Source organism: Notechis scutatus, chromosome 2, assembly GCF_049901735.1.
Source record: "Notechis scutatus isolate UNSWTSFEM ecotype Mainland chromosome 2, rNotScu1.2, whole genome shotgun sequence".
NCBI lineage: Eukaryota > Metazoa > Chordata > Lepidosauria > Squamata > Elapidae > Notechis > Notechis scutatus.
In genome coordinates this window covers 87,974,807-87,986,930 of record NC_142010.1, presented here as the reverse complement: position 1 = coordinate 87,986,930, position 12,124 = coordinate 87,974,807, and the positions used below count along the sequence as shown (strand labels likewise).

The following is a 12,124-nucleotide window of genomic DNA, read 5'->3' as shown; positions in this document are numbered from 1 at the left end:
GTGAAACATCTTCAAAGAAAAACCAGAAAGTCCAGTTGCTATTTAATCTTAGAAGTTTAATCTTACATCTATTGATTATTAACTTACTTTGGGGGATGAGTTCCCTATATTTTCTATATAGGAAATGAATGCACATAATTCATATTTTTGGAACTTTCTTTGAAATATTTGAAATATTTTTAAAACAAAAGCATTGAGGAACACTAGTAAAATCAGAGTGTATAATTCTGACAACCATTTCCTCCTGATGGACCCATTCTACTTTTTTTTTCTTGTTGCTTCTTTAGCAACAAGAAGAATTGCAAAGTTAAATGAAGCTGACTTTTTTCCCTTGGATTTTTATATTATTCAGAAGATATAGGAGTTCTTATATCTTTCACATTTAATGTCTGAAAAATGTAAACATTATTCATACAAAGTTTATTCTTTAATTGTTTCCTCCTTAATTTCCTCCTTAATTGGGAAGGCAAGAAGAATAATCAGGGGACTTGAAGGAAACCTTCTGAAGGAATATGAAGTAATTGAATATGTTATACCTTGAGTAAAGATGATTGTGGGGGAATGTTATAGCTGTCTTCAAGTATCTGATAGGATGTTATATAAAATATAAAGAAGTCCAGAATGCAAGACACAGAAGAATGGATTTAATTTACAAGAAAGCAGATTCTATTGAAATGTTGGCAAAAACAGTTATAGAAAGTAGACACTGGAACCAATGTATGAAATAATTGAGATAATTCTCTGCCTCCAAGCACCAGGCATCACTACATCAATGACATCTCCATTACAGCCTGGGTAGCAATATACCATTGGGCATTATCAACCTATCTTACACCAACATTTTGTCAGCAAGATGTTATACAGATGAGCTATAGGTCAGGTGGAGGAATCTCAAGGCCTCTCTCAATAAAGAGTTGGTAACCCTAAAAAAGAATGCTGAATAACATCCCCATGGATGTAACAAAGGAGGAAAAATAAACGTGCATCATCTTTATCAACAAAATGTGGCATGTACCCAAGCTTGATAATAATTTTGTTTTTTCTTCCACCAGTGTTCCAGGAATAATTTCTGGATGTTCATTTCTCAGAAAGCCTTAGTGAACTAAGGTGCCTCCTGGGATTAGCTCCAAGAAAGAAACAATTCAAGGGTAGTAATATCTACAGTCTCATTCACCTCCAATGATCAGTTGATCATCAGGCACCAAACAGAGCTGCCCACCTTCTGGTGGGCAGCTCTGTTTGGTGCCTGATGATCAACTGATCATTCCCTTTGAATCTGCCCCAGGATTCATTAGGTGCCTGGCATGGACTATCCCAAAAAAGTCTCAGTACCTCATGTGTGCCTGTTTATACTCTTATAAACCTTCCTCCTAACTTCTTGTAAATCTCTTGTAAATGTAAATCCAAATATTAATTTTCTTATTGCTATTTATCCCAGCAATGAAGTCATCATTCCAGAGCAGCAAAGAGAGGAAAAGGAAAGGTTCTAGGAGGCTATTGTTGCAACATCCACAATTTTTTTTGTATCAAAATGTAATAAAATATTGCAAGATCCAATATATTTGCCTTCATTCATAATAAAATATTCTCAGTTAAGCCTTCATTCTTCCTATATTTTTGTATCATTTAACTATGTACATAAATTCAGAATGAACCTATCATTTTGCTTCTTTTTTTAACAGAGGTTCCCATGGATGAGTGCCCCCATTCAAGTAGGATTAGTGGGTTTCTGGTGAGTAAAAATTTCAGAGGTGACCTGTTTGTATTTCTCATGCTGATGTTCACTTTTGTGTCATTAGTCCAGTTTATCCTTGACTTTGTTACCTTGAGGAAGTTTAAGATTTTAAGGCAAGCCATATCAAGAAAGCAATAGGAAGAGCATTTACTAAACCAGATACTGAGAGCAGGACCAAAACCATGAAGGGAACTTAAATGTATGTTTGACTTCATCTAGGCTGAAGATGTTTGAAAAGGAGAGGAAACTTCACAGTGTCCACAGCAAGAGGTTAAAATCTGCGAAATAGGCAGTGCAACACCAGGGTCCAAGGCCTTTCCTTGCTTTTCTCAGATTGGGATGCTAGATTTTGATTGTGGGAGGGAAGAAATGATGGCCTACTGGAGGCAGGAAGTCTTAGTCTTAATTAGCTTTTGCACAAATTAAAAACTAAAAATTTCCAGCCCTTCCTTCTGAAGCAGAAATTTACCCCTAAATCCAAGTTAGTTCTTTGCATTATCATTCTGCAGCTGTCAACTCCTGTCTTCATTAAATACAGCAATGTTACTCCAGCACAAACTTGCTGCAGGGAAACAAAAGGTTTTGTGAAAAGTGAGAAATTGCAAAATAACAACAACAACAACATAAAAAAAACTTACAAATAGAAATAGAACGACTGTGGCAAAGGCAAGCAAGGGTAGTACCAATAGTAATAGGGGCCTTGTGAGCAATCCCACAACAACTGGAGCACCACTTGAACACCATAGGCATTGACAAATTTGCCATCAGTCAATTGCAGAAGGCAGCTTTACTTGGAACAGCTTCCATCCTGCCACAATATCTGTAACACCATCAAACATCCAGATTTGCCTATCCCAGGTCCTTGTTCAAGACTCAATAGATAGACAAAATGCTAAACCCAATCTAAACATCTGGCTGATTGCATAATAATAATAATATCATCCTGCTTAATATTGCCAAATGGAGATTCTCTATGTTCTGTAGGGTTTCATAAATATCTATTTTGAGTATTTGATTTAGATATACCTTTGAGGTTCCTTCCAATTCCAAATTTAAAATTCTTTACTGTCATCTTTGTTTTTCACATACATGGGTAGTACATCTTTGCAGTTTGTTTGAATCTTAGAAATCTTAAGGGAGTATCTTGGTGGATATAAACAGCACCCAGCACGACTCCTTCTGAATCCTTTTGGCATCTGACTAACCACCGCTATGGAATCTCTGCAGTTTGTGAAGTTCTCAATGCTTTCTAAGTTTGCTTGTTTGCTTGCAGACATTTCATGTCTTACCTAACTACATCATCATCCCTGTGGTTTGTTTATAAATGCCACAATGATAGTACATCTGTTCTAAGAATTTGTTTAATAGGATTATTTCTTTTCTGTACTAGCTCTGTTTTGTGATCTTGTGATTAAGACACAGGGTTAGAAAGCAGAAGACTGTGAGTTCAAATCCTGATTTAGCCATGAAAGCTGGCTTGGTGATCTTGGGCCAGTCATTCTTTCTCAGTCCAACTCACCTCACAGGGTTGTTGTTATGGGGAAACTAGGAGAAGAAAAATATGTTGGATATACTTGCCACCTTGAGGTTGGCAAAAATAACATAAGATACAAATAAATCAATACTTTCTGCCTCAATCGTATAATCTTGGGGCTATAAATATCTGGTCCAGGTATGCTAGACAGAGACAGCATGGTTTGCTAAGAAACAGCTAAACATAATCATGATGTTTTAATAACTGATTTAATGAGTAAAGGTATATTAATACCCAATTTATTCTTCACCACCAACCATGACTAAATTCTACTGATTTATTGGTGGAAGCCAAAGGTAGAATCAAGGATTTGTTGAGAATGGTTTATTTGGTGCCTCAACTGACTAAATCACAGATACTGTGTAGCAACTGTTTGTTATAGTTCTCAAGTAGTGTCCATATCAATCCTATTTAGTGTCTTCTCATACCCATTTCTGGTCTATGACAATCAGCCTTTCAGACAGGCTCTGCTTGGTTCCTGGGCAAAAAAGCATTGCCTTTACACAATAGAACCATGGATGTCATGGTTTAAATTATTATGATCCTCTCCCTCCAACCATGAGGGGTGTGATTTGCTTATATTGCCCGGCAAGATGCCTATTTTCATAGATTAGTAGTACAATTGCTGCCCCTGTCCCTACTTTGTAATGAATAATTTTACACACCTGTTTTTCATTGTGCCATCCTTTTTAGCAATCATCAAAGTTTATTCTTACACAGCTAAACAACAGTACCTTTTTCAGATCCACAGCCATGCTAACAACTTAGGGATATATCTGGCATTTCAAATTCCCCATCCAAAATTACGCTATTTTTTTTCCTCCCACTTTTGTTCAACATTATTGATCTTCCATCTTCAAAGGAATTCAACCTTTGAAAAAACAGTTTTTTCTTTGATCACTTTATGAAAGCAAACTTTCCTCCAGGTAATAAGTTACCTATTAACCCATGTGTGTAAATCACAAGGATCACATGAAGAATTTCACACAATCTGACCTGCCACCCTACTTGGTGCCATCTCTCTGCAGCTTCAGGAAGAATGCTTGGCCCCCTCGACAAACCATTTTGTACAGATATTTCAGAAGCAAATAAATAAATCGTTTGTGTGAATTCAGAGGTGGAAATGAACCGCTAGAGTTAAGTAACCAGTTCTTATGACATTACTGTTCGGGTGCTAACGTGACAAACTCTTATTTCAAGAAGCCAAAGTTGATTCCACTTAAAATTATCCAAACTTTGAGTACATTAAAAAATACTAATTTTTGTCTTTTCCAGCTTGGTGTTCGCAACACCTCTGTGCTGTGCATTATTTCCACAGAAAAGGTATAGTTGCTTCTTTACTACATTTTTACAGTGAGAGATATTATGCCGTGCAGACTATGAAAATGAGAAAATGTATTTATTGCTTTCCAAAAACTTCACAATTCATTCAACAGTCATGTTCCTCACCTCTGGGGAATACAAGTACTCTTAATTTCCAATGACCTGCCCAAATTTAGACCATGGTTTTTAAGAGCCATGGTGGCACAGTGGTTAGAATACAGTACTGCAGGCCACTTGTGCTGACTGCCGGCTGCCTGCAATTTGGCTGTTCAAATCTCACCTGAAGTTGGTAAAATGAGGACCCTGATTGTTGGGGGCAATATGCTGACTCTTTAAACCGCTTAGAGAGGACTGTAAAGCACTATGAAGCGGGATATAAGTCTAAGTGCTATTGCTATTTTTCAATCCTAAGTACACATTTTTCCATTTGTCCTTTTTCTATAACTTTATAACTTATAATAAAACCTTTGTTACTCAAGTAGCAAATCTGTCTTTTGCTCTGGCCTTCATACCTTCCTCCATTTTTCTGGTCATGACAAAGAGACATTCCATAAGTTATCTTTTATAACCTGAATGTAAGAAACACAAGAAGAATAAGTTTGAATGTAAGAAACACAAGAAGAATAAGCTATAAGTTTGCTCTACCCATAGCTTTTCCAGAGGTTATTTTCGGATCCTGATTTTATATATCATATATCATAAACTTTATATTAATTTTAGCTAGGAAGGCCAGCAATATCACCCATAGAGACTTCCAATGGAAGAGAATACTTGGAGTTCAGGGTTGAACTGTGGAGTCCTTGGTGCTCTGAACTTGGTTGTTTTCTTGCCGACATTTTATTACCCAACTAGATAACATCATCAGTATTAGAAGGGAGGGAGATTTGCACAGCCCTTATTTATGTATTTATTCATTTATTTATTCTTCATATTTCTTAACTGCCCATCTCCTTTAGAGAAGGGCTGTGGGTAGTGTACAATATCATCAATAATATGAAAAATTAAAATCCAAGTAATTTAGAAATAAAAGTTTTAAAATTATAAAAACTACATTTTAAAAATTTCAGAATGTTCAAGTTTCAGAAAGTTCAAAATGCAGTAGCTCACACAGTTTTTCACAAGCCTGAATTGCATCTCTTTTGCGGGAGCTGCATTGGTTGCCAACATGCTTGCAGGTGCAGTCAAGGTGCTGGTTATCACCTTTAAACCCTACATGGCTTGCGAACTGGGTTGTTTGAAGGACCGCCTCTCCCCAGTTACATCTACACTGCACAGCAGGAAGCAGATATGATGGGACCTTCTCACTGATGGAATATGGAATATCGTCACTCCAGAGATATATTGGCTCCCACACTTTTTCTAGAAGCTCCTAAAAATTTAGTTCTGTCGGCAAGCCTGGGGCCACCACCAGACTGCTATGGGGCTGATAAAGTGGCAAGTCTGAATGTATTAGATGCCCATCATGGGTGTTTGTCATGGATGGTTAATGCTGTAAATCTGAATTGGGCAGCCATATACATTTGTTTAAAAATAAATATACTATGTTGATTATATTATGACATCCTAGGTTCTTGGAAAGAATTCCCTGTATGAAGAACCTGAAGACCAGCAACAGCTAGAGAACTGTGATTTCACATTGTTGTATATATAATAGTAATAGTACACTATGGTAGTTAGCTGAGTAGTTTTTGAAATAGTATTTTTTTTAAAAAAAAATCACCAGTAGATGGTGCTGTGATACTGAATGCCATAATTCCATCTACTGTACTGATAGAACACATGCTGCAATTTTTTCTTTTCTTTTGAAACAGAACATGTCATAACACAACAAACTAGAACTGGCAGTAAGCAAGTAAAATGGAAAAAAAAATAGAATTAAAAATCCAGGAAAGGAAGAAGAAAGCTATTAGGATGAATTGGAGAGAAAGTTTAGACAGCATGCTGACGCAAAAAGCTTGGGAAGAGTCAGATGGAGAGAGAGAAAAAATGGAAAAAAGCACATTAGGAAAAAAAAGGCATGTCAGAGAGTTATTGCGGCGGGGGGGGAGGAGGATGACTGGAGAAAATGGAAAATGCGGCCAATGGAGAAAAACATGGCAAAATCCCTTGCAGGAGGAATAGCATCAAGGATAGATAGAGGGTCAGCAGCAGACAGAGGAAGAATAATGATAGGGTAGATCAGTTTGGGGAGGAAAGAGAGTGGAGACATTTTCAGTAAGGAAGATAATTGGCGAAAGCCTCAGCAGGAGGGGAGGCAGGAGAAAGAATTAGGAGAAAGGAATTAGGGTGGGAATTGGAGGAGCACAAGCTGTTCATAATGGCAAAACAGGAGATAAAAATTGGTGTCACCAGCTGCAGCAGATTTTTCTGCCTGACTGCATGCAATCTGGAGGCCACCACCCTTTCTGCACTTGGAGGGGCTCCTCCCATAAATAAAACCATTCTCCACTGTGCTGCTTTTGTATCCCAGAAAAGGGGACTTCATGCTTCTGGGATGTCCCTTTGTTTATACCAGAATGGAGATTCACGAGAAAATCCTTTTTTCCCTTCATTTTCTTTTTCAGCTATCAGGTGAAGCAACCTTCTCCTCACCCACTCCAAATTCTGTACATTTTAAAACCTTGAGAGAGGAATTGGAGGTTGTGAGAAAAATCAACTTGGTCAAATACCAAACCAAACCCAAAAAACTAAAGATTGACTCTGTTCAACCTCAGAATAGAAATATCTCTCATATCAGTTCTAATAACTTTTATTTGTAGAAGGGGAGACAAATACAGTACCTAAGAATACATTTTAAAGGCCTCGTATAATACATGATCTGCTAGCTCAGCTTTCACGTACAAGGGAAATCATAATGGTTTGTTCTGATACATTAAGATGCCATATCATATAAAATTATATGAAGATAACTTAGCAAAATAGCATATGAAATACCTTTTCTGTAACTCATTCTGATAATATTGAAGAGAAGCTGTTTGGAAAACAATAACTATTGTGCCATATTTTAAAGGATTATAAAATGTAAGATATTTCCTGGGCCATATGACATAGAGTAAACAAATGGATTAAGACTTCTTGATCATGGATAATATGTTATGTCTTTGTTATTTTTTCTTCCTAGTTCCATGTCCGTAACTCGTCTGGAGCCAGAATTACAAGCTAAGATCAAAGAAATGAGTCCAGAATTGGATCGGGTATATTTTAACAAAGGATTATGATTTATAGAAGACAACTAGGGTGATTTGTCCTACAATTATAGCTAGATGAACTTATTTTAATTGAGTCTACTTAGTTGAAGCAATGCAGTCCTGAGGCATTCTTTCAATTTTTGTATAATTTTGAACACTGAGATTATTTAAATATCATGAGGAAATTTTCATAATTATGGTTGAAAATTCTGACAATTGTCCAATTCAGCTGCAAATATTCAAAATGGTTTACATTAAGAATTACTTATCAGTCAAAATTTTAATTCCTTTGGAAAGTGTAACAACTTCAAGGAAATCAGACAGTGTTATCTTAAAGTAACGACCTACCTTATTTTTTTCCCACTAAAAGAAAGTCAATAACAAATTCATTTCCGCTATTACATTTGAAAATACAGTTCAGATGACAATTATCTATCCAATGAGTTCCTCAGAGTCCCAAAGAGTTAACTTTGTGGTATCCCCTTGACATATAGATCTTAGATTTTCTTATCTAATGTTTGAATGGGGAAATAATTATGATAGGTGAGAGGGAAAGATATCGGTGCTGCAGAAATTTGAAGCTTATTTATTATTTGACTCCTGCACTTCTAACATAAAAAACCTCTATGAAATTAGATAAACTCTGCTTGGAGAAACTTCTACTTAGAATATCCTCGGTTTACTAAAATAAAATAAGGTCACTAAGCCAGGAGTTCCCAAACTTTCTTAGTTCACAGCATCCTTGGTGTCTCAGTAATTTTTTTCACAGTGCTTCTGGTAGTTCCCAAATCATGTTCAGGTAGTCCTCAGTTTACAACCATTCATTAGGGACTGCTCAAAGTTACAACCACGCTGGAAAAAAGTTATTTATCACCGTTTTTCCACACTTCTGATGTGATTTGTCACGTGATCAAAGTTTGGACACTTCACAACTGATTCCTATTTATGGTTGCAGTGTCTCAAGGCCATCTGCAACCATCTGACAAGCAAAGTCAATGGGGAAGCCAGATTCCCTTAACAACCGTGTTGCTAACTTAACAACTGTAGTGATTTATGTAACTGTGGCAAGACAGGTCGTAAAATGGGGCAAACCCATTTAACAACTGTCTTGTTTAGCAGTGGAAATTCTGGGCTCAACTGTGGTCATAAGTCGAGGATTACTTTTATAGGTAGTCCTCGACTTGCAACCATTCATTTAGTGACAGAGTTGCAAGAGCATTGAAAAACGAACATGTTTTTCCTACTTACGACCATTGCAGCGTCCCCAGGATCACATGATCAAAATTTGGATGCTTGGCAACTGATTCATATTTATGACAGTTGAAGTGTCCTGGGGGTCACGTGATTTCCTCTTTGGTGACCTTCTGACCAGCAGAGTCCATGGGAAAGCCAGATTCAATTAACTGCCATGTTTCTCATTGAACAGCTGCAGTGATTCACTTTAACAACTGTGACAGGACAGGTCATACAATGGGGCAGAACTCGCTTAACAAATGCCTCACTTAGCAACCTAAGTTTTGGGCTCAATTGTGGTTGTAAGGTGAGAACTAACTGGTACTGTGGCACCTGGCTCAGTTTTTAATGAGTAAATAATCCCAGGGTGTTGTTTCTTAAGTAATAAAACATCAGTGTATTAATTGGGTAGCAAAATACCCCCATGGTGCCCTGTGAATGCACTGCCATGCTTTGGGTTGCCATGGTGCACTGTTTAGGAACCATGGCACTAAGCCATAAAATAAGCACTGAGAATATCTGCTACAAATGATCTTGTAAGTCAAGTCTTGAAGCCTATCCAAATGTTGAGCAAGGCATTCTCCTGTCAGGACAATACTACCTCCCCATGTATGATGCATCATCATGAAGATGGCATTTATGAACATGCCCTGCACATACAAAGCCAAAAAAGAAACCCTTGTTAATTCTCCTAGTTTAAGAAAATGCTTTCTTGGTTAACATTTTAATCAGCTTTGCATCCAGCAGCAATGGGCAGGAATATCCTATGAATTCATAATGGCTCTCGGTCATTGTGCACTAATGGGTAACTGGTGACATTGGCCAAATTCTGCAAAACCTCAAGCTGTTGAATTTATACTTTTTACCAATACATTTCTGTGATCTTATCTATGATGTTTTCCCAGAAATGAATAGTACATATTATAAGATCATGTTCTTGTATTTGATGATTCTCAAATTCCTGTGATAGTCTGTTAAATAGTTAAAAACACCAGCTGGCTAAATAATATTTTCAGAATGTGCTGCTTTATCTTATTTTTTATTCCCAAAGGAGGTGCTATACAGCAGTTTTTAAAAAAACATTGGCAAAACATGTATTTATAGCATTTTTAATCAATTTCCTACTTGATTTCTGCTAGTTAATATGCTTTGCTATATACTGTAGCTATAGTACAACAATCCTGTGCAGTAGGGTGCTATGTTTCTCATTATAAAGACACGAGAAAACAGATAATAAAATAGTGACTTTTTTAAAGTCACCTGGAAAGTCTAATACTGAGTTGAACCAAAGTCTTGATGCAAAGTTGATTGAAACATTTTAATTATTCATTTGTCACAAATTCTGAAAATTATTTCTCTGAATGTTTCCATTGGAATTTCAGCATGCCTGATAAATCATAGATTAATGGTATTTATTATTTAATGTACCTTCTCCCATGTGTAATATCACATTGGAGACCTTTGTACTGGTATGACTAGATCTAGTTCTGTACTCAGTGAAATTGCTATTCAGGATAAACTTTGGCCTTTGTATATATCCAAAATAGTACACTATACACAGTAGACCACTCGTAGCATAGCTAATACCCAGATGTATTAGACAGAATATAATCTATTATTATTATTATAAAACATTGAAATGTGCCATATAACAGAAGTTTACTTAGTGGCAGATGATTCTCAACTTGGAATGGAAAGGAAAAAAAATAAATGTTTTATTTGAACACCTACTTTACAAAGCCACGTAAGCATTTATATTTACAGCTGTTTATCTTGAGTTCCTCAAGGTAAAATAAAGAACAGGGTAGCATAGCATTGTCTAATTTTCCACACAAATCATAGTCACAGGAAAATTAGCTAACTGGGTATATTGTACATGTCAGATTAAGATGAGACTATTAGCTAATTATTAATAGCTATTAGCTAGTCCTGTTTAAGTATTCGTTATGTTCTCTAAATATTCTGTTCTGCTGGTGGTTCTTCTAACAAATGTGAAAAGGATTTCCTGAATTCAAAGAAACTGTCTCCAAGACAAATTTGTTTATAAGCTTGGTTGCTGTTTTTAAAGACTTCTATGTCTCCTCATACAGCGCTGGATTTTGTACTGCCTGTTTAGGCTATATCCAGAACGTTTGCACTTTCCAGTCCATGTCACGCTCTGATATGAGTGGCATGCATGAAAAATATTAAAGATCACTTGCCTCTAAACAAGAAATATTGTGCGTGTGATGGGGAAAGGAAGGGAAATTTTGCAGCCTGAAGACTGTGCTACCTACCTGTACTTTGATCTCAGAGATTTCTGCTACTGCAGATATCAATTTTACAACCATCTGATTATATCATACCTACTCAGCAATTGGATCCCATTTTGTTTAGAAGGGGTTGATTTCTTCATCAAGAGGTGTAAGCTGCAATTATTGACCTTGCTTCCTTAGCAAAATAATGGCAATAATTATTTTTGAAATGTGAACTTTAGTTAATTGCTAGTAATTATAGTTCACAAGTAAAAAAACTACAGGAAGGAGATTAATGATACAGTCATCTGTTTAAGGGCTGGATTTTTATTTTTGAGAGAGAGATTTCTGCAACGGTTCAGGAGATGTGTTTTGTTGATATCACTTGAAAATATGTTATGTGACTTCAGTGTGCTTAGAAAAACTGGGTATTCGCGTGTGGCATGCTTAAAATAATATAGAGCACAACAATCTTTACTTGTGTATTTTGTTTCTAGGATGAAAAAACATTATTTTATTCCTGGAATACACATATTTAAAAGAAATTAAGTATCAGAAGGGTTTTGTTCATTTTTTAAGCAGGAAAACTACATTTTTTTTCTTTGTAATGTTTAGCAGAACAAAATAATATTAGAATCAGGAAATTTATACTGATCTAGTAGAAATGTTTTTTTTAATATTTCCAATGAAGTGCAATAAAGATACAGAATTAATTAAAAGAGCAACTATTAATCTTGTCCAATTTTAGAAAAAGAATCTGGATTATACTGTGATTTGCATACTTTTTCAATACAGGTATTAGCACAACATCTTGCCAAAATTGGTGGTATTGCTTAAAATCAGTTGGATGAGATATTAAAATTGATAATTAAAATGT

At 36.1% G+C, this 12,124-nt stretch overlaps 1 protein-coding gene across 6 annotated transcripts in view; it reads left to right on the top strand.

Moving 5' to 3' along the window:
- The window catches only part of SFXN1 (sideroflexin 1), a 36,923-nt gene extending 24,799 nt beyond the window's left edge, over positions 1 to 12,124 (top strand). For 5 of the 6 annotated variants that reach the window (XM_026688085.2, XM_087955424.1, XM_087955426.1 and 2 more), the window contains 3 exons: positions 1,683 to 1,732; positions 4,545 to 4,592; positions 7,714 to 12,124. In XM_026688085.2, coding sequence (XP_026543870.1) covers positions 1,683 to 1,732; positions 4,545 to 4,592; positions 7,714 to 7,810 — 195 coding nt within the window. In that variant the 3' untranslated portion in view covers positions 7,811 to 12,124. The remainder of the gene's footprint in view (positions 1 to 1,682; positions 1,733 to 4,544; positions 4,593 to 7,713) is intronic. The other variant, XR_015747610.1, reaches the window with a different exon arrangement.